Here is a 23,148-nt window from a genome sequence, read left to right on the forward strand (position 1 = left end):
GGGACTAAGCAAGACACAGCTAGTACTTCCCTTCTGCACTTTGTAGCCAAAATTTCAACCACAAAGGGGATTGATTCGTTGGAATGGTAACAATAATACTAAGGGTTTATTCCTTTGGCAAAACTTTCCACCATTCATGGGATCCTCGAATAATTTCTTGTTCCGACTCTAATTGTTTTTAATTTCCACTCAGTGAGAGTTCTTTGGGTTTTCCAACACTGTGTGCAAACTCCTATCGGAGGGTATCCATATTCACAGTGTGTCCACCATTTATCCTGGCATACCTTACACTTGCAACGAGCAAATGGATAACAATCGCAGTTCAAATGATTGCATCTAATTTGTATATCTAAAGTGCTTATTAGCTTTTCCTCTATATTCAATATTGTGTTACTACATAAGTTTAGCAATTTCCTTCAACACACTTTGTACGCTTCCATATATAATAGATTAAAAAAAGATAATTATAGCAAATATAAACAGCAATATACACTTTATACCAAAAGGTAATGCGGCAAAATAATCAACTAAAGTTCTTATCATTACGTTATCTTTTCAGAGTTATCTTGGTGTCACCTGGAGTACTGATTACTTTCCAGTGGGGTCTCGTCACTGGGCCTTTAATGCGACTAGCATGAGTCCATCCACGCTCAGCAGTCCGGACAGCTGTTTCTGTTGTAAGCAAAACAAGATAAGGTCCCTCCCAATTGGGTTTTAGGGTTTCTTCTTTCCACGTTTTAACCAATATCCAGTCCCCAGGTTTAAAATTGTGAATTTTTAAGTCCAATGGGGGTCGTTGCACAATTAGTCCATGTTCCCAAAGCTTGTTACGATGTTCTGTTAATTGTGAAACATATTCATTAATCACATGATCTCGAATTAAAACATTTGTTTATGGACTTTCGATTCTATAGGGCATTCCATACACCAGTTCAAACGCTGATATCCCTACATCTGCTCGGGGCCTGGTTCTGAGAATTAATAGTGCCATGGGTAGGCACTTAACCCATGATAATTTGGTTTCTATCATTAATTTAGTCAAAATAGTTTTGATTTCTCCGTTCATCCTTTCAACTTTTCCCGAACTTTGTGGATGCCATGGTGTATGGTATTCCCACTTAATACCTAAACTTCCTGTTAGATTTCTAACAATTTTTGACACAAAGTGTGTTCCTCTGTCCGAATCGATTACATCAGGTACTCCATATCGAGATATAATATGTTCAAGTAATACCTTAGTAACTTGGTTAGCAGTTGCCTTAGAGGTAGGAAAAGCCTCAACATAATGTGTTAAATGATCCACCATTACTAATAAATATTTGTAACGCCCTACCCTGGGTAGTTCAGTAAAATCCACTTGTATGTGTGAGAAAGGTCTGCATGCTGGGGAACGTCCTCCAAGAGGTTTTTGTCTCATGTTGTTTCGATTAACCTTTTGACAGGTCTCGCAGGCTGCCGTGACTGCCTTTGCTATGTTATATACGCTTATACAGGCAAACTGTTGATTGAAATGATCAACTAACGCCTGGGTTCCCCAGTGTGTTTTACTGTGTATTTTTGAAAAGATTTCGAGTGCTATGCCCTTCGGCAAGACTTCTCTCCCATCTGGCAATATGTACTTACCATCTTGTTCCTTAGCTCCCATTTGTTCTAGTTTTTCCTTTTCTGCAGACTCAAAACTCAAATTATTACTAACAGGTACTTGTTGCATAGTCAAAATCGTACTATAATTGCCTGCTACTCGTTTTGCTTCTGTATCAGCTGCATTATTTCCTCTAACTTGATAACTCGTGCCTCGCTGGTGTCCCTTTATATGTACAACTGCTATTTTATTTGGTATTTTCAATGCCCCCAGAACTCGCCGAATTAATTCTGGGTGTATCAGTTCTTTTCCCTGTGAGTTAACAAATCCTCTCTCCTCCCATATTTTCCCAAAGGTATGTACTACTCCGAACGCATAGCGTGAGTCTGTATATATAGTTCCATCCTTTCCCTTCAGTGACACTAAGGCTTTCCACAATGCGTACAGCTCACAGGCTTGAGCCGACCAGCTGGCACTCAGGGGGCCCGATTCTATTGTCTTAAATTCTCCTTTTGCCCCAATTACTTGTACTTTTTCAGGGGAAACTGTACATCCCTCAGGTATTTGCCTAATAGTCGATTTCTCAGCCCCAGTGTCTACTAAAAAGGTGAACTCTTGTTTATGGGGACCTATTTTTAATTTTATCAAGGGCTCATGATGACTCCGGTCCCCTAAGATATAGAGCCCCTGACTCTCCTATTCCGTTTTTAATATTTCCTCATCCCTGATCCTTTCTCTGCAATTCGTCTTTATATGTCCCTTCTTTCCACAGTAAAAACAACATCTCTGTTCCTTCTTTACTACCACGTTCCCTTGTTTCGTTCCAGCAGATCTGTGTTCACCAGTCCGCCCTTTGCGATCCTCTCTGACTGCTGCTACCATCATTTTTACTTGTCGCTTGCTGCTCTCTTCTTCCCGCCTTACGTAGACTTTCTGAGCTTCCCTCAATAATTCATCCAACCCTCTATTCTGCCAGTCCTCTAACTTTTCAATCTTCTTTCTGATATCTTCCCATGATTTTGCCACAAACTGAGTTTTGAGGAGCGCTTGCCCTAAAGGGTCATCTGGATTTACCCCAGAATACAGCTGAAGGGCTTTCCTCAGTCGTTCCAGCCACTCAGTAGGGCTCTCATCTTTCTTTTGTATTTCATTAAATGCTTTATTGATATTCTGGCCACGGGGTACTGCTTCTCTAATCCCTTGAATTACTATAGTTCTCAGGTCCTGCATATGAGTTCTATGCACCGGATCCTGATTATCCCAATTAGGTCTTTGGAGTGGCCATTTAATATCTGCTTGGGGTCCCTGGGCATGCTGAGCATTCCACAGTCTCATTCCTGCTCGTCTAATCATATCTCTTTCCTCGGTAGTAAATAATTGACCAAGGATAGATTGCATCTCATCCCAAGTATAAAGGTTTGGTCCCAAAAATTGATCTAATCTTTCTGCCACTCCGAGTGGGTCTTCAATTAGGTTTCCCATCTCGGTTCTTTTAAAATCTCGTAGGTCAGCCGAACTTAGGGGCACAAAAATATATCCAATCACAGGTTGGGGTCCCCCCATGGGCATTTCCCTTAAAGGATACATCTGAGCTGCCCCTTTTTGACTCCTAGTTACGCGTCTAGGAGGAGGGGGAGACCCTTGTTCCGATTCTGGTGGGGGAGTGGGCACTCTGGGGACCTCTGAAGGGGCTGCGGGAGCAGGAGGAGAAATATAAGGAGGGGGGGTTAGAAGGGTTTCGTCTAACTCTTCCTTCTTTTTCTTTTGTTCAGTTTTTACTTCATTCAGTGGATAAAGTCTAGCTCTCTGTGCTGGTTTTGGCTGAGAAGGGGTTAATTCTCCTCACTGTGGGGGTCGGCTACCTTTCCAGCTTCCCGCGCTCTGCCGCGTGGCGGGGGGGGCTGGGAGGGGCAGGGCCATGGTGGGGGCGGCTGACCCCGACTGGCCAATGGCAGGTTCATTCCATACCATGTGACACCATGACCAATATATTGAGGTGGGGGCAGTTGCAGCGTCAGCGCGGAGGCGGCGCGGCGTCGGGTCGGCGGGCGGCGCGCGGCTGCGGCGCGGGCAGTGTGTTCCGGCGGTTCGTTCCCCCTCTGCCCTCCCTTCCCCCCCCCGGAGCTTTGCGCCTCTCGTTGTTCTCCTTTACATTGCATTTCTACTGTTGTTTTCTTTTAATTCTCGTTGTTCTCCTTTACATTGCATTTCTACTGTTGTTTTCTTTTAATTCTCGTTGTTCTCCTTTACATTGCATTTCTACTGTTGTTTTCTTTTAATTTTAATTATTAAACTGTTCTTATCCCAACCCACGAGCGTTACCCTCCTGATTCTCTCCCCCATCTACCGGTGGGGAGTGAGCGAGCGACTGTGTGGGGCTGAGCTGCCGGCTAAACCACGACAGTCTTTTTGGCGCCCAACGTGGGGCTCAAGGGTTGGAGATAATAACAGCTGCTGGTCACAGCACCATGTTGTCCTTTTTGCAGTTGGTGTTACAGATTGGTGTTGGTTTGTTGAGTCTGCTGTGTTCTGCTGTGATTAGTAATGTTTTGCCTACAAGATTTGTTATACAAACACTCGTTTTCAGCTTTATCTGGTATTTGGGGTTTTTGCTGAAACCGTTACTGTACTTTGGATACCACCTTGTTGAGGCAATTAGCAATTATACCTCCTCCTCTGAGAGATTTTATATGGAGGAAATACAGAATAATACCTTTGCAACTTTGTTCTATGATGTCTGTGCCTTTGTTACAACAACGTCTTTGTATCTTGAACATCCTTGGGTGGTTAAGGTGCACTTATTGTTAGTTTTTGGGCAGGTTGTTTTGGTTTTGACTAAGCAACTTAAGAATATCACCCAGAAATCTGCCCCGAGGCTTGATAGTTACGAGTGGCAGGGCATGTGGGATAGCATGGGCAAATACCTAGGGCAGTGGGCACCCCCAGTGTTTTGGAGTTTCACCCCCGAACAAGTGCAGAATCCTAAAAAACTAGTAGAATATTTGGAGAAAGTATGTTGTTACGCTGGGAACTCCAGAGAGACACAGATAACTGCAACATGCTGGGGTCTGGCCCATGCATACCGAGCCCTGCTCAACAGCATTCAGTGCCCCCAGGGGGAAGAGAATGTCTCTGGATTGAAATGCAAAGTGACTGGCGCTGTAGACAATCCAGCCCGGACGACAGGCACTGCAGCCACTCAAACCCCCACAACAAGTACCAGAGCTAGCTCAGAAAATAAACCCGTCCCAGTATCAGTTGCCCCCATACACAAGACAAAATATTGGAAGCGGACATCAACTCGTTTAGAACGGGATGATGAAGAACCAGGGCCATCGCGGGGAGAGGAGGGAGAAGTAATAAATGAAATAGAGACCACCCGATCCCTGTCCTTAAGCGAGTTGCGAGATATGCGAAAAGATTATAGCCGTCGTTCAGGTGAGCACATTGCCACCTGGCTGCTCCGATGCTGGGATAATGGGGCCAGTAGCCTGGAACTAGAGGGAAAAGAAGCCAAACAATTGGGATCCCTTTCTGGGGAAGGGGGCGTTGACAAAGCAATAGGAAAAAAGCCACAAGCCCTCAGCCTCTGGAGGCGACTCCTGTCTGGAGTGAAGGAAAGGTATCCCTTTAAAGAAGATGTTACATATCGCCCAGGAAAATGGACAACTATGGAGAAAGGCATCCAGTATCTAAGGGAATTAGCTGTGTTTGAGGTGATTTATGGTGACCTGGATGATCAACGGTCATCCAAAGATCCAGATGAAGCCGAGTGCACACGACCCATGTGGCGGAAGTTTGTACGGAGCGCACCATCTTCGCATGCAAACTCATTGGCAGTGATGTCCTGGAAAGATGACGAGACACCAACGGTGGCAGAGGTGATAGATAGACTCCGAGATTACGACACAAATATCTCTTCCTCGCTTGTCTCTGCTGTGGAGAAACTATCCCAAGAGGTCCAGCAACTCAAAGAAGATCTGTCCTACTCCCCACCTCGACAGAGCAGTGTCTCAGCTGTTAGGAATAAGCGTCCTTTGGCTCCAAGAAGGGGATACACACCACGGGCCACCCTATGGTTCTACCTGCGTGACCACGGAGAGGACATGATGAGGTGGGATGGCAAGCCTACCTCGACCCTACAGGCACGAGTGCATGAACTGCAAGGAAGAACAGTCACTCAGGGGGGCTCTTCCAGGAAAGCTGCTGCTCCAATTTCCAGTGAACAAGTCCCCAGACAGAGGAGTAGAAGCGCAGATTTTATTTCTAAGTGTAATAGAGGGACTCCTGATTCACATTTGCAGGAAGTGAGTTGTGACTGCCATGATCAGGACTAGAGGGGCCCTGCCTCCAGCCGGGTGGAGGAAAGGGATAACCGGGCTTACTGGACTGTGTGGATCCGATGGCCTGGCACGTCCGACCCACAGGAGTATAAAGCTTTAGTGGACACCGGCGCACAGTGCACCTTAATGCCATTGAACTATATAGGGGCAGAACCCATCAGCATTGCTGGAGTGACAGGGGGATCCCAAGAGCTAACTGTATTGGAGGCCGAAGTGAGCCTAACTGGCAATGAGTGGCAGAAGCACCCCATTGTGACTGGCCCAGAGGCTCTGTGCATCCTTGGCATAGACTACCTCAGGAAAGGGTATTTCAAGGACCCAAAAGGTTACAAGTGGGCTTTTGGTGTAGCTGCCTTGGAGACGGAGGAAACTGAACAGCTGTCTACCTTGCCCGGTCTCTCAAAGGACCCTTCTGTGGTGGGGTTGCTGAAGGTCAAAGAACAACAGGTGCCAATCGCCACCACAACAGTGCACCGGCGGCAATATCGCACCAACAGAGACTCTCTGATCCCCATCCATAAACTCATTCACCAACTGAGGAGCCAAGGAGTCATCAGTAAGACCCACTCACCCTTTAACAGTCCCATATGGCCAGTCCGGAAGTCCAATGGAGAGTGGAGACTAACAGTAGACTATCGTGGCCTGAATGAAGTCACTCCACCGTTGAGTGCTGCCGTGCCAGACATGCTAGAACTTCAATACGAACTGGAGTCAAAGGCGGCCAAGTGGTATGCCACAATTGATATTGCTAATGCATTCTTCTCAATCCCTCTGGCAGCAGAGTGCAGGCCACAGTTTGCTTTCACATGGAGGGGCGTCCAGTATACCTGGAATCGACTGCCCCAGGGGTGGAAACACAGTCCTACCATTTGCCATGGACTGATTCAGACTGTACTGGAACAGGGAGAAGCTCCAGAACACCTTCAGTACATTGATGACATCATTGTGTGGGGCAGCACAGCGGAAGAAGTTTTTGAGAAAGGAGAGAAAATAGTCCAAATCCTTCTGAAAGCTGGTTTTGCCATAAAACAAAGTAAGGTGAAGGGACCTGCACGAGAAATCCAGTTCTTAGGAATCAAATGGCAAGATGGTCGTCGTCATATTCCAATGGATGTGATCAACAAAATAGCAGCCATGTCTCCACCAACTAGCAAAAAGGAAACACAAGCTTTCTTGGGCGTTGTGGGTTTTTGGAGAATGCATATTCCAAATTACAGTCTGATTGTAAGCCCTCTCTATCAAGTGACCCGGAAAAAGAATGATTTCAAATGGGGCCCTGAGCAACGACAAGCCTTTGAACAGATTAAACGAGAAATAGTCCATGCAGTAGCTCTTGGGCCAGTCCGGGCAGGACAGGATGTAAAAAATGTGCTCTACACTGCAGCCGGGGAGAATGGCCCTACCTGGAGCCTCTGGCAGAAAGCACATGGGGAGACCCGGGGTCGACCCCTAGGGTTTTGGAGTCGGGGATACAGAGGGTCCGAAGCCCGCTATACTCCAACTGAAAAAGAGATATTGGCAGCATATGAAGGGGTTCGAGCTGCTTCAGAAGTGGTTGGTATGGTTGTATTGCATCATATGGGACCTGGGCATGGTGTAAATGGTATGGAATAAGGGGTGGAGAATGTGCTGGTTTTGGCTGAGAAGGGGTTAATTCTCCTCACTGTGGGGGTCGGCTACCTTTCCAGCTTCCCGCGCTCTGCCGCGTGGCGGGGGGGGCTGGGAGGGGCAGGGCCATGGTGGGGGCGGCTGACCCCGACTGGCCAATGGCAGGTTCATTCCATACCATGTGACACCATGACCAATATATTGAGGTGGGGGCAGTTGCAGCGAGGGCGGAGGCGGCGCGGCGTCGGGTCGGCGGGCGGCGCACGGCTGCGGCGCGGGCAGTTTGTTCCGGCAGTTCGTTCCCCCTCTCCCCTCCCTTCCCCCCACCCCCCCGGGGCTTTGCGCCTCTCGTTGTTCTCCTTTACATTGCATTTCTACTGTTGTTTTCTTTTAATTCTCGTTGTTCTCCTTTACATTGCATTTCTACTGTTGTTTTCTTTTAATTCTCGTTGTTCTCCTTTACATTGCATTTCTACTGTTGTTTTCTTTTAATTTTAATTATTAAACTGTTCTTATCCCAACCCACGAGCGTTACCCTCCTGATTCTCTCCCCCATCTACCGGTGGGGGAGTGAGCGAGCGACTGTGTGGGGCTGAGCTGCCGCTAAACCATGACACTCTCGGTCTTTCTAGCCACACTTCCGCATACTGACTCTCTTCTGGGTTAAGGGGTTTTTTTTATTGTTAACCCAGAGGTTTAATTGTTGTCTGACCCAATCCTCTTCTGACCCATAGACTGGCCAAACGACATCTTTAGAAATCTTCTTCCCTCCCCATATCCTAGTACAATATTTTATCATTTTCTGTTTATCTTTCCCTAGGGTTCCAGGGAAATATCTCCAATTGTCTAGGATATATGCCAGAGGGGTATTCTTAGGTACAGTGGGTACCTTTCCCATGGGAGTCGAAGGCTTGCTGCCCTTCGCCCCCATCTTCTGGAATATCCACAAGCGTGCACTCACTCGTTCCCCTTGTTCCTGGCCCAGTCCCTCGCGAGAGATGGGAAACGCAGTACTTAAGGGTCCGCACTCGCCTGGTTCAATATAGCGAACCTCTCACTCGTTATATTCCAGGAAACCCAATCCCGCCCGAACGGTAAACCCGCGAACAAATTCGCCATATACTTACGCGCCCTGCGTCTTCGTCCGGACTCCCGTGCACAGAATTTTTATGGGATTTTACCGGTTTCTCCTTTGCTCATCATTCTAGAATTTAGGTTCGTCGGTAAGGTTGAGGTAAGCTGTCGGTCACGGGGCCGCGGATTGCCGCGGGGCGCCTCCCCGGAGGACAGAAGCTCACCGTTCCTTATCCGAGTCACGGCACCAAAATTGTCATAAATTGAGACCACAATGGATCATAATCCAATTAGAATTTTATTAATTGTAGCAAGTAGAATATGAGCAAATACAGCGCTGGACGGCAGGGGAGTCTGCGCTCCGCCAACTACCGTACTGAGCAGTTCAAACAGTCTCTCTTTATACATCTTTACTTCCATGTTCAATGAGATAGTGGAGGTACTCTTCGCATGCTTCAGTTGTTGTTAGGGGGTCGTTTCCTGCTTCCTGGTGATATGGGGTTGCTTGTCCTATCTCTGTCGATAAGTTTGGACATCTGATGGTTATCTTGCATAAGCATGCCTGGGAGGTATTCTTCGCATAACCTTTACATTGAGCTTAACATAAGTCTTAATAAACAATACCTTAGTTCAGTTTCTCACAATGCAGTTAGTCAGAGTTTCAACCACCAGGAATTAGAAATAGGATTTCCCTGTATCACAGCCGAATATCCAGCCCCCTAGGTTATTACGCATGCAGAGGGATTTCTCCATCTCTGGGTTCCAGAAAGTCTGCCTGGGACTTGAGCAATGGTGAAAGGAGCTAAATCCATTTGGTGGCCAGTCATGAGTGGTGTTCCCCAGGGTTCAGTTTTGGGGCCAGTCTTGTTTAATATCTTTATCAGTGATCTGGATGAGGGGATCAAGTGCACCCTTAGTAAGTTGGAGATGACACAAATTTGGGTAGGAGTGTTGATCTGCTGGAGGGTAGGAAGGTTCTGCAGAGGCTGGATCAATGGGCCAAGGCCAATTACAGGATATTTAACAAAGCCAATGGCCACATCCTGCACTTGGGTCACAACAACCCCGTGCAACACTACAGGCTTGAGGAAAGAATGGCTGGAAAGCTGCCTAGAGGAAAAGGACCTGGGGGTGTTGGTTGACAGCAGCTGAACATGAGCCAGCAGTGTGCCCAGGTGGCCAAGAAGGCCAATTACATCCTGGCTTGTATCAGGAATAGCATGGCCAGCAGGAGTAGGGAAGCAATATTGTCCCTGTACTTGGCACTGGTGAGGCCACACCTTGAATATTGTGTTCAGTTTTGGGCCCTTCACTACAAGAAGGACATGGAGTTGCTGGAGTGCATCCAGAGAATGGCAATGAAGCTGATGAAGGATCTGGAGAGCAGGTCTTATGAGGAGAGGTTGAAGGTACTGGGGTTGTTTAGCCTGGAGAAGAGAAGGCTGGGGGGAAACCTTATCACACTCTACAATTTCCTGAAAGGAGTTCCTAGTGAGGTGGGTGTTGTTCTCTTCTCCCAAGTTACTAGCAATAGAACAAGATGAAGTGGCTTCAAGCTGCATCAGAGGAGGCTTAGGTTGGATATTTGGAAAAATTTATTTATTGAAAGAGTAGTCATGCAGTGGAACAGGCTACCCAGAGAGATGGTGGAGTCACCATCCTCGGGGGTATTTAAAAGACATGTAGACGTGGTACTTGAGGGCATGGTTTAGGAGACGTGGTAATGTTGGTTTGACAATTGGACTTGATGGTCTTAGAGGTCTTTTCCAACCTTACTGATTCTATGAATCTTTATCCAACAAAACGTCACTGAATCTGGTAGATTCACAACAGAATACTAACCAGTGTGGGCTATACTCCAACACAACCACTAGCAGATGGACTAGCAGCTCTTCTCTTCCAAACTGCTCTTCAAAGGATATATACCATAGGGAAAGAAAAAGATCCAAGTAGAGCTGAGTACTACACCCCCAAATTTAGTCCACGTGTTAAGCAATTTTACACATTCTTGTGGCAAAAATACAGTAGTGGAGCCCAGTCTCCTTTTATGGGAGTTTCCCCCTGTATGGAAAAAAAAAAATTTGGTGAAACCCTCTAACAAATCTTAACATCGCTGCCACTATTTGAGAGCCTGACCATAGGCAGTGCTTTGCTATAGCGTATATCAAAACAAGTGTTACAATACAGACAGGAGAGCTGTCTTTAAGCTGCATTCTCACCACACTATCATGTAAGACAAGCTTTACAGTTTGTGTACTTATTCAAAACTAAGTGTTCACATTTTACACTCTTCAGAGACATTCACACCTTTGTTTAAGCAATACTAAGAAACTCAAGTATTAAGTGTATATATTTTATAGAAACATAGAATCATTAAGGTTGGAAAATACCTCCAAGATCATCAAGTCCAACCATCAACCCAACATTTTACTAAATACTCATGCAGTTTTACCCAACACCATATATTCTGAGCTCCTGTTTTTCATGGGCTTGCAGTGAAATTTTAGTCTGAGCAGCCTCACGCTTGTTCCTTGTGGTTGGCTTTGACATAACACTATTCATTCATTCCAAAGTAGGTTTTTTTCCCACCCACCCCTGAAAAAACCAGCCATTTCTAAACCTGGAAGATGGGTTTGTGCAACAAACCCATCAGTCCCCTCTGATGGCTGGTGATACAGCCATACCACACCAGTTCAAAAAAACCAAGCAGGGGTTAGAGGCTGTAAAGAAAGAAAACCTTGCAGAGAGGTCAGTGTCAGCCAATGAAAGATAAAGCATCTTTCCTTTGCCAGAGAAAAGCAAAGGAAAAAACCTATCTTTCAGCTTAAATCAGGTATTTCCAGTAAATAAACTAGGAATAGTTTAATAACAAGCATTATTTTAAGAATCAGCTCAGGCCCCAAGGTTAGCAATAATATTCTCTCGTTATTATTTTCCTTACCTGGCTACCCCATACCAAGGATTCCTAAATCTCAAGGTCATGAAACATTTCAAACTCATATCAGAAAGGTATCTTCTTGCAACAGCCAACTGAAATATCAAATAAAGTACTTGGGGAAGAAAGAGTAGAACAACACAGGACTCCACATTTCAAATAAGAGGTCACCACTTCTCATCCTCACCCAACCCAGCTTCCATCAGCCTGCCTTTACAACCGCTAACTTTCCCCCCTCTCTACCAAGGTGGTGATTTTTATAGCAGCTGCTGCTCATCCCCCTCTCCTTGATCCCAGTCAAGGCTCCAATTAGCCTTTCTTTAGCCCTGCACCAGGGGCAGCTGGGGATGTTGTTTACCCTCCTCCAAAGTCTTCATGCTGCAACCTGTAAGGAACTTGGCACCTATCATCTGCCTGCTGTTTGTTGTACAGAGCTGGCTGATGTGCTGGTAACACCACCCCCCTGTGGGTATGGGCATCTCATATACTGTCTCCTCACTACAGGGCCAGCACTCTTCAAGAACATACAGTGCTCTTGTTGACAGAGTGCATTGGTATGACAAAGTTGTGGTGGCAAGAACATATTTTCTGTGGAAGAAACACATTGCAGGAAAGCCCCAAGTGAACTTCTTTCTTGTCATCTTTCATAAGCCCTAAGGCATGTTTATTTTTAGTAGAATAGATAACAAGATGCTTACAGCAGTGTACGTAATTAGGAAAAAATCTCCCGTGTAAAATGTTAGTGCCATCACAAGTAAGAATCAGATAAGCATGTGTGAATCCTTCATAAACTCTGTCATCCTTATTGTTAACAACAAGCCAAATCAGGAGCCTGGCTTGCTGCTGTGCAATTTGAGCACTTTCTGTGAAGAGACAGTGAGATGGGCAGGGGGGCACCCACCCTGAGAGGAGAAGCTGTGGGACCTGGACTTGTTCAGTCAAAACTACAAGGGGTTTATTGAGAACATGGATCTTACTGAGTTGTTCTGTGGAGGAAAAGGGACAATGGACATTAACTGAAAAAAACCCAAGTTTTAGATAAAGAATGTAGTTTTCACTATGAGAATAATTAAGGAACGAATTACTCAGGGTCCTTGGAGGTTTTCAAGACTGGGCAAATCCGTGAGCACTCTGATGTGGATTCAGTGTGACCCTGCTTTAGTTTTAGGCAGGAGACCCCTGAGGGCCCTCCTGGGTGGGGTGTCCCTCTGATGCTACTAACTGGCCTTCCTACACAGTCCTTCTAAACAGTCCTTCCTACGGCCAGGCAGAAGCCAGCCGCTGGATGTCACCCTGCGTTCACCAAACAACGCTGCTCCCACCAGCAACCAAAGGATCAAATCCCATTGCAGCTGGAAGAAACTGCAAGGACAATAATCACTGCAGAGGAAAAATAAAGAAACTAGAAAAATCAAAAGCATCCTCCACTGCTTGCTAGCATAATATTGATTCCCCTCTCCTCCTGAAAGTCAGCTCCTGTTTATTTCAGCTAGGTACGCTACAGCATGAACACTTAGGGGTCTGAATGGCAAGCTGTGTTGCTCTGAAATGAGCTTCACCTAAGAATGTGAAGTGCAGAAAGCAGATCTGTGTTCAGTGTCAAAATAATTGATCTTAACTGTCAACTTCACTCCCAACTGCAAGCACTCAAAAGTTTTCTACAGACATCCCGTGCTCCCCTGCCATTTCTCCCTTCCCCACTTCCCCAAAATTTCATTATACAAGTCTGGGATCGTTTTTTTTACCTTTGGCACTAGTGCTGTTAAGATTAAGGTCATCACACTTCCCTACATTTGGAAAGGGCAGAAGCTTAGACTTTCTTCTAAAAACACGAGATTCTCATTTTTCTCTTGTAATAATCAGGCCTTAGCAATTTTAAGTTAATCAAAGGTTGTGAAACTTGTGATAAGATAATGAAAATTGGCATACTGAAAATAAAACCAGGCACCGATGATTTGATTCAAGTGAACGAATGACAATTGAAGCATGCTGTGTATCTTCTCTAAAGTGAGAAGACCATGTCAGGCTGCAACATCTCCACTCTTCTGAGTACACACACCATCCCTTGCAAAGTGAATCTACCTAACAGGCCTTCTCGGTGTAGCATTTACAATTAAGAGCCTGCCCTCAAAGAGGCACTGGCCATAAAGATCAGGAATTGCTGCATTCATTGTATCATGTCCCTAGTGACTAATGAATGAACTCACAATTCTCCTTTGGACAAGACAAGATCCTGCTGATAAGTCACATAAGTTTATCTAGTCTATCATTACCAGAGTTCAGATTGTGGCATAGGTCGTCAGTGCATGTGAATGACAGTTTTACAAAGTGGATATGTAAAATAAGTGCCTATGACATTGTGCAGACAAAAGGTGCTATAAAGCTTCATTAGATTGGAAACCATTCAACAGTTGGACATTAGAGGATGAATTCAGTAGACAAGTAGCTTTGCCAGAACAATACTTCTTCACAGCCATATGCTTTATGAATACCACAAAAAGTGAACCCTTATCTTACTTTCCTCAGAATTAGATTTTCAAGTAGCAAAGACAGACTTTGACGACCCTTGAAAGCCTGCTGAGTTATTTTCTGCACAGAACAGATCACCACAGAACAGGGCCTCTGATGACTGCCAGGGAAAAGGCAAAGAGAAATAAATACATACCGCCCACATTCTGCCATAACGGCCCCAGGCTTGCTGTAAGTGCCAAAGAAGTCATAGCAGGCTGTTTTTCACTGATACTCCAAATATTGCCCTTCATGCAAGCTCAAAAAGAACAATATATGTATACCTACTCCCTGCTGTATGCATTCCGCACTGAAAGTGTTCTCCTCTTAGTTGTTTAACTCTCCTGAAGTATCCATAGCTGATAGAAGTTGGTTAAGGAGCTAACAGGAGCTAACAGGAGTTTTGTCTGCAACCTTTTCTTTACAAGGACATGGGTTAAATTAAGTGCACTGGTCTCGCTTTATACCACAGAAAGTCCGATTCTCCTGCCCTGGAGCTCTTGCACTATAGATGAAGAGAAAAGGAAGAAATTATTTGTGAAGAAATGTATATAAAACCTTTTACATCTGCCTCTTACACATCTATGTAGAACTGTGTACATGAATAGCTGTAAGCAATTACCTGAGATGATGATGATTTGGGGAAAAACTTGTATTTTCTGATAGCAAGTGCTAAACCTCACAATTTTCATTCATTATAACCATAGCGCAATTTAATGTATTTTGTGTGTTGTTTGTAAACACCTACTACTACGCATAATTTTCTGGTACCCGCAGCTTCTAACTTGTGACCATATATAGGATGCATTTCCATAAAGACTATCTAAAATGAACGTGTACAATTGCAACACCTCACCTTGGAAAGCTGTGCTCAGTTGGAACGATCCCGCTAAAAAAAAATTACACTTTGTTGGTTAAAAAGTAACTTTGTTCACAGACAACCCTGCCAGAGGACTTTGACGAATGCAAGTACTACTGGTCCTAGAATGTTTTGTCATGGTGTCCCGCGGGGACGGCCCTTTCCTCCTCCCGGGTACCTGCGCGAGTCGGGGTCACGAGGGGGGCAGGGAATGCCCGATTCCTATTGGCTGCCACGCTGGGGGGCGGGCGCTCGCTCCCGCCCTCCCCGAAGGTTCTCCGCCGGCTGAGGCGCAGGGACCCTCGCCCGGTGCCGGGCTGCCACAAGAGGGGGCTCGGGGGCGGATTTAATTTTTTAAATTAAATTTAAAGGCGGCTTTAATTGCCGCGACAGAGTACCCATCTCTATTCTGTGGCTTCAGCAGCATGCTTGTTGGTAAAAAATTACACACGTACGTTTTCTACTTCTTCACCCGATTTCATGAGTGAGGTTCTTCCACGACACAGCAGGCATCCCAGCGCTAGCACTACGGCTGTTGAGAGGGATCAGCAGGATACCTCCTCCAATTCTCGTACACTTTGAGCATTGAGCAGAGACTAAATGTCCCCTGTACCAGCGCTCAGGGGAGCAGCAGGACACTGTGCTCCCTCTAGGCTGGGGGAGGTCCTGGGCAGGCACCAGCCCCAGCCTTGGCCCATCCTCCTGTTTCAGCCCATGGCCCTCAGCCAGGTTCGGCTTGAACACGCCCCATACCAGCACACACGATGGGTGAGATACTCTTTTCAACACACTGCTAAAGCCCGTATTTAGTTACTGGAGATTTCTCAGTTGTTGGATAGGCTCTTGGAACAAAAACTATTTATTCCAGCGAGTCACAGATGGCTCACCCAAGGAAGGTATTTTTAATATCTAATACATAGTGTAAGGTTATGGCAGGAAAATGCAGGTGAAAATCATGCATCTAATCCCATACACAGCATATTTATACCACACAGACTTACAGCAATTCAAAGGCTATTAGCTTTATTAACAAGTAATGAAGTATATGCAGGTAAAAATTCTAAAGAATAAATCCTGTGTGAGATTATTTCCCCATCCCAAATCACTCCCTTTAAATGAAAACTTTCTTGTCTTGAAGAAGGATTACTTGTTTCACAAACATCTATTAACAGGAAGGGCTGTGCGTTCAGGGAGGGTGTCCAGGTTTCCTCCTGTCGGCTTCCCCTGGTAGCAGCCAAAATTACTCAACTGCTTTCAGAGCTATTCACAGAAAAAATCAATGTCCTGAAAAAGAGAATTAAAAGGCAAGATGTTTTCAGATTACTGAAGGATTAACTGTCCTTTATCACCCCCCAAAGATACATGAGTAGATTCAAATGCAGAATACACTATAATATACTCAAAGTATTCTGGAAAAGAAAAAGGTCTCTTGACTCGTTTTGCATAGCTGGGATAATCTGTTCCTGACACAAATTTTTAAAGCGATTTAGGCAATTCCACCTTCTCTCTTCATTTCAAATGATCACTTTATCTCCCCTTTTTTGTTTTGTATTCCCACATCCATACCTGGATTTATTAGCCATGTGTAACCCTTTATCCTTAAAGAGTTCCTAATCACACGTGAAAAAGATGCCTTACACAGACTGAGGCTATGCGATACACTTGCTACAGAGAAATGTGACTAAAATATAAATGCCAGTATTAGACTTCCATACCATATTGCTTTCATCTAACTTTGTGCTATTATCTTGTATAGCTATGTAGATCTCAATTCTGCTGCAGGGAATTGTCACACTGTGGTGCTCAAACTGTACAACATTTACATTAGACCAGCATATCACATATAGCTGTCCACTGGAAGCAGAAGACAGGGAGCTGTTTCGGAACAGATGCTTACTGGTAATGAAAGTACTCTCATTTTAGCCAGCAAATGACCAATTTTAAGTGATTGAGGGAAGATACGCAATTCAACACTGCTTTGTAGTACACGCAGTATATTGTATTGAGCCTGTTGTATTAAGTGTGATTCAATGGTTCAGAAGTAACAGCACTGGGGAAAAAAATATTTCCTAAGATTTATTGCTTGAACAGCAACAAACAGGTATGGATTACCCAGTGCTGCACAAAAGGATGCTGAGAGAAGTTCACAGGCTGAAACATTTACTAGCAGGGTCGGTAGCTGATGGCATACATTGACTCCCAACACTGAAGGTTACTTTGGGGGGGAGGGGGGAGGAAATCAGAAGGAGGGTCAGAGACCCAGAGGCCCCCAGGCTGATGTCCTCTTTCATGCTTTACTCCAACGCAGCAGATGCCCCCCCCAACATTTTTCCCCATCAAGTTCCCTATCAGTTGCTCCTCCACACAAAGCCATTTGTCTGTGCTACCCGGTGCTTTGATCAGGGGCAGATGCTGCATGCTGATTAACCATTAGGCTTTGAGCATCATCAGGTCCCCTAAGATAAATGGCAACCCCTTCCCAGGATGAACCCATCGTAACACCAATATTGGGCTTTGCAGGTGCAAGGCCAGGAAAAGAAGGCAAAAACATTGCCAGCGGTGTGGAAGAAGGTTACAGAGCTGTGAGCAAGATAACGGCTTCTGACTTGCAGATGGAAGGCTGGTGGCATTAAAGGCAGTATGGTGGTGCACAACACTAGCTCTGCATAAAACAGCACCTTTAAGGGATATTTCTGCAGCATGCCCATACACAGATTGGTCAAGATGGGCTGTAGACTGTTTTAAATGTGAACTTAGAGTCAGATCCTTAAGGTCATATTTGCAATGTATGACTGGGAGCAACAGAACAAGGAAAAGAACTATCTGTATCGCCCTGCCCTTGCTTTTCATTGCAAAGTTCCTACATAGCAAGAATGTGAAGTAAGGGTGAAATGACTGTTGAAGTCTGCGTTGTTAGTTGTGTGAAAGAAAACTACGGTCCAATTAAAGTTCTGCATTGTAGCCTGACAACAGCCCATTCTGGACCCTGAGTCTGCCTGCAGGCTAAAACATCACTTTAACCTACCTCTGCTTCTGCTTCAGCTGGCCATGCAAGCAGAATGGCTGTCATATTGTTGAGAGCTTAGAAACATATTTTAGTCATTCTTTCATGTTCTGTGACTAATTAATTGCTGCAGTGCTTCTGGGCCACATTCAGAATAACCTAATGTAGTGTCAAGAAAAGCAATTGCTTATGAGATGCGCATTTCCTCAAATAAAACTTGTCTGACACATAATGCAAATCTTAGCGACTATTACCATGAAAAAAAAACCCCTTCCTTTCACTTATCTCCTCTGTGTTAATGAAACCCATCTAGTAATCTGGACTTAAGCTTAAAGACTCCATATACAATTTCAAGATTGACACACTAATCATATTTTGCCATATGCTGCAAAATGGCATAGATAGCTAAATATTCAATATCGATGAAGATAATTCCTGGAAACCTACCACTCAACTTGTTTTAATCATGAAAATAAGCTACTAGTATGCATTAATTGTAAGCCAAACCATCTGAGAAAGGACCCTTGTCTTCTACACCTCTGTGAAGTGTTTCCGATCTTCAGTAAAATTATGAATTTTCTGATGTATGAGACACTACTGTACATAATCAGGGACAATCACCCTTTCAGAAATACAGCCTGCTTACTCACAGAACACTAATGTGTTTCCAATAGCTTTTCAATTCAGCTTTTTGATGTACCAGTAACTTTGTTGTGAGGAAGTAAGCATGCTTTCAGTAAATTGGAAGTTCTGTATGACAGTGTCCATCTATATACACAATTAATAGAAAGCTCACTTGTACATTCACTGAAGCACGCAGTGCAATATCTAGACTCTAAAAAGGCAAGCTTCTTGCAACACATGGCAAATGGTTTGGGTAAAACTTCTGCGGCCTTGCAGGAATACTATTCAAATCAATAGGAACTCTAATAGGATTGAACCCTTAATGCAGCACTTGCAATGTCTGCAATATCAGAACGTATGTTCAGAATTTATTGAGGTTATTTGCCTGTAAAGGCCTAAAGATTGGATCCCTAAGCATCTGTGATATGCTACAATCAACTGCCACAATTATGATTTGTTTTTATAGCAAATTAGCATTACACAGCCAACTATAATTATGTAGCCAGCTGGGCTTCTGCAAATTCCTTACCGTTGTAGGAACAGTCTTATTTGCTTCTTGATAAACATGTTGTTCTGAGACTAAACTGCTAGGAAAATAACCCACTGTCCCCATATGGTCTTCATACTGTTCTCCATAAACCTTCAAGGAAGAAGATGGATAATTAGGTACCTTAAAACAGTCTCATCTGGTTTTAGCTAGTTCATAATTTAGTCAAAAGCAGTTACTAATAGTGCTTCTTACTCTGATTTTAGATTTCCTAGTTTCCAATTAGCTGGTACGTGAAATGAACCATTAACAGAAGCTCTGATACAGGCATACATGTTTTGGAGTAAATTAATAGTACCTATAGTTTATCTGGATTTTTTTTTTATAAATGCAGCTAATATTTACCCTTGCTTCCCTTAAATTTCAGAGTTTTATGACCAACTGTGATAAAAGCTTTCTCCTCTATAGTTTCACCAAACAGCCACAGAAAAGAACTGGTAAGCCTTTCTGTTATGGTTCAGTTCATTATTACCATATAGTTACTGAAGATATGTCATTAAAAAAAATTAAATCCCTCAATACTTCTCAATCAGTTTAAGTTTAAACATTCACTTTGAAAACTAAGTTGCTGCTTTAAAACCCATCCTAAAACGTCCACTTCTTGACAGAAACGCATGTTAATCTACTTCTGGTTTGCTCATATACACAAGAATCTCCTCTTACACTTCCAGCCCAGAATTCTCCAGAGTCTTTTTCTTTTACCAGTTTTGAGTAAACATAAATCAACTGCCCTTTTTTAATATTAATGAATCTGCAGTCTGGAGCATCATAATCCTCTTCTGCTCTGGCAAGGGAAATGGTGTCTAGGAAAAAAAAAAGAATGAGGTGGATGAATTTAAATACATATATACTTTTAGAGAGAGAAATATAAATACATGTGTGCTTATATGCACACATGTGAAACTAGTTCTACAGATAAAAGTAGGTTATCCTGAAATTTAAAAGGGCCTTCACGAATTTGTTCTGCTAATTATTCTGTTCTCCAGTGAGCAAAGTAACAGCTTAAGAACACGCCATTTCATCATAGTGGAAGTTAAAATCCTCTCTACACCTACCTTCCACTTGAGTGCAAAACGTCCTTTATGAAACCCTTTTTGTAGTAAAACTACATGTGACATTCTACACAAACCCTCCCACTCTGCTTTTAAAGGTGACAAGCCAACACAAATATAACAGACCTAAATAAGTAGTTTTCCCTCACACTACTGCATCCAAACTGCAGTCATTTCTGAGACTATTTTGTCCTCAAAATTAAAGTAAAATTACTTACAGACACAGTTGTCATCAGCACACTGCTTCTTGCTGGCAAGCTTGTCCATAAAAATTCCAGTTACCAGAGGACACATTAATCTAAGACACAAAAGTAAAACAACCAAATAAACACGTTGTGTCATTTTTCTTTGCTGCAGCGCTTGTTGAATGTGGGTTGAGTCCAGCGACCCCTGCCTTTTATGGAAAAGGCAGACACCTGGACAAACATGTTGAGCCAGTGGGAAGGGATCAGGGCTACATTCCACCCTACCAGAGGAGCTCCAGGCAGGAGGAAGACCTCAGGGTCCACTCACGAAATGGAATCCCTTCCCAAAACCAGTCTACATTAAAACATTTCAATCAGAAACTTACTATTGAAATGTTTTAAGCCTTCCTGTAGTTGTCCATAGTCTTAATCTCACCTCAAGCAAAGTTTGAGAACATAAAATTAAGTCAGACCCTGGTAAGCAGCAAAGGAAATTACATCCTTACAAATCCTCAAGTCCTTCATTTTCCGAAATGCTCGCTGACAAGTGTAATCTTCCCTGGACCATAAACCCTCAGCAGCAGAGATTTCCCTGTTACCGTCTGCGGAAAGGACCCTCTAGGACCCTAACACATGGATGCAAATGTAAACAAACCATTTGGGAGTTGAAACAGTAAAAAGGCTTTGTAAGTCAGCAATTTAAATCTGAAGTCTAGAAGTTCAAGCACCACATACTTGTACAGGTGAGATCCCTTCCACAGGGAGGCACAAACATGCAGGTTACACTGCCAGGACAGTGACCAATTAACTTTTATTTACACAGCTGAACTCTGTTGAGAGTTTGCAGATGCAAGACGCTGAACAGCATGCAGTGCCACAGGCTGACTGTAAAGGTCCTCTTTATGCCTTGGAGAGGACTTTCAGAATTCATCCAACTTCCCAAAATCTTGTCCTTGCAAGACTTTTAGGGAGTATCTTAATTAAAATAGACGCGCACACACACAAAAGGAACAACCACCGGAGTTACTGCCCTGCAAGTGATTCACATCACAGCTGTCAGGCTACAGAAGGCTGGTCTGGATCAGTCCTTAAAAGTGACCAAGAGCCAGTTTGGGGATTCCTAAAATGTCGCTCCAGAGACCTGGCACTACCTGATTCACCAGCATACCTGAAGAGCTGCTGGATGTACCAGCTTTCAGTCAACAAGCAGAACAGAGGAAGCTGTCAACTGTCATCCAAATCCCACACTCTTTTAAAGAAAGCCTCCTGCAGTTTCTAGCACCACCTCCTATTACAGCTGACTTCACCACATTCTCCTCTGATCTTCCAGCCCATTACTCCCTCCTCCAACCTCCTGTATGTGGTGTCTAACTTCCTTCTCAGGCAGCTCCACACGAACCCTTCAAAGTGAATAAAGGTGAGGAGCAGTGGTATGCAGTGGTAGTCTCATGTATGCAGACTAGTAGGATGCAAGGACAGCATAAGTAATACATATAAAATTATGACTGCAGAAGGAAAAATATAAGGTTCGTGACAGAATAACGTAAGTCGCTTTTGCTCCCTTACAGGCACACTGAAACAATTTTCACTTGCAAGCATTAGAGTACTTGTGAAATAACAAATCACTAAAAGGAATGAAAAAATGCATATATGGAGGTCATAGAATCATAGAATGTCCTGAGTTGGAAGGGACCCACAAGGATCATCAAGTCCAACTCTTGTCCCTGCACAGGAAAACCCCGAATTCACACCATGTCTCCAAGGGCGTTGTCCAAATGATTCGTGAATATCTCCAGGCTTGGCGCCATGACTACCTCCCTGGGGAGCCTGTTCCAGTGCTCCACCACTCTCTGGGGGAAGAACCTTTTCCTAATACCCAACCTAAACCTCCCCTGGCACAGCTTGCTGCCATTCCCTCCGGTACGGTCATTGGTCACCAGAGAGATCAACACCTGCCCCTCCACCCCTTGTGAGGAAGCTGCAGACCACAATGAGGTCTCCCCTCAGTCTCCTCTTCTCTAGGCTGAGCAAAGCAAGTGGCTTCAGCTGCTCCTCATATGGTTTCTCCTCTAAACCCTTGCACCAACTTTGTGGCCCTCCTCTGGACACTCTCTAGCAGCTTTATATCCTTAATGTACTGTGCCACTCAAAACTACACACAGTACTCGACGTGAGGCTGCACCAGTGCAGAGCAAGGCAGGACAATCCCCTCCCTTGCCCAGCTGCAGTGCAGTGCTTGATGCACGCCAGGACACAGGTGGCCCTCTTGGCTGCCAGGGCACTGTTAGCTTATGTTAAACTTGTCATCAACCAGAACCCCCAGGTCCCTCCTCTGCAGAGCTGCTCTCCAGCCTCTTGTTCCCCAGTCTGTATGTACATCCAAGGCTGTAAAACCCAGCACTTGCCCTTGTTAAACTTCCAGTCTGTCCAGATCCCTCTGCATGGCCTCTCTGCCCTTGAGAGTGTCATCACCAAACTTAATACTCTTTCAAGTCCTGCATCCAAGTCATTAACAAAGAGATTAAGGAGTACTGGCCCCAAGATGGATCCGTGCAGAACCCCACTAGGGACTGGCCACCAGCCCGAGGTAACCCCACTGAGCCTGACCCATCAGCCAACTGCTCACCCACTGCATTATGTGTTTATCCAGCTGTATGCTGGACATTTTGTCCAGGAGGATACTGTGAGAGACAGTATTGAAAGCTTTACTGAAATCCAAAAAGATCACATCGACTGGCTTCCCTTGGTCAACTAGGTGGGCAACCTTGTCATAGAAGGAAATCAAATTTGTTAGGCAGGACTTTCCCCTCGTGAACCTGTGCTGGCT

General features: G+C 44.5%; 1 protein-coding gene and 1 long non-coding RNA gene across 2 annotated transcripts; both read right to left on the bottom strand.

Moving 5' to 3' along the window:
* Nucleotides 1-476: 476 nt before the first annotated feature.
* LOC135312845 (uncharacterized) lies at nucleotides 477-8,820 on the bottom strand. Its single transcript, XR_010372465.1, has 2 exons — nucleotides 8,661-8,820; nucleotides 477-837 (listed from the first exon to the last, which is right to left on the bottom strand). It is a non-coding gene; the product is annotated as an uncharacterized LOC135312845 (long non-coding RNA).
* Nucleotides 8,821-15,915: 7,095 nt separating this feature from the next.
* OTOR (otoraplin) lies at nucleotides 15,916-20,928 on the bottom strand. Its single transcript, XM_009509646.2, has 4 exons — nucleotides 20,355-20,928; nucleotides 19,748-19,887; nucleotides 19,067-19,177; nucleotides 15,916-16,193 (listed from the first exon to the last, which is right to left on the bottom strand). Exons 1-4 carry the CDS (start codon nucleotides 20,476-20,478, stop codon nucleotides 16,170-16,172), a joined length of 399 nt encoding a protein of 132 aa, XP_009507941.1. The 5' UTR covers nucleotides 20,479-20,928; the 3' UTR covers nucleotides 15,916-16,169.
* Between the last annotated feature and the right edge of the window lie 2,220 nt (nucleotides 20,929-23,148).

Source organism: Phalacrocorax carbo, chromosome 3, assembly GCF_963921805.1.
Source record: "Phalacrocorax carbo chromosome 3, bPhaCar2.1, whole genome shotgun sequence".
Classification (NCBI taxonomy): domain Eukaryota; kingdom Metazoa; phylum Chordata; class Aves; order Suliformes; family Phalacrocoracidae; genus Phalacrocorax; species Phalacrocorax carbo.

Coding starts and splice junctions, on each gene's coding strand:
- OTOR (XM_009509646.2), bottom strand. CDS start 20,478: ATGACACAACGTGTTTATTTGGTTGTTTTACTTTTGTGTCTTAGATTA. Junction 19,888..20,354: donor TGCTGATGACAACTGTGTCT/GTAAGTAATTTT, acceptor TTTTTTTCCTAG/ACACCATTTCCCTTGCCAGA. Junction 16,194..19,066: donor ATAAGACTGTTCCTACAACG/GTAAGGAATTTG, acceptor TCTCTTTTTCAG/GACATTGATTTTTTCTGTGA.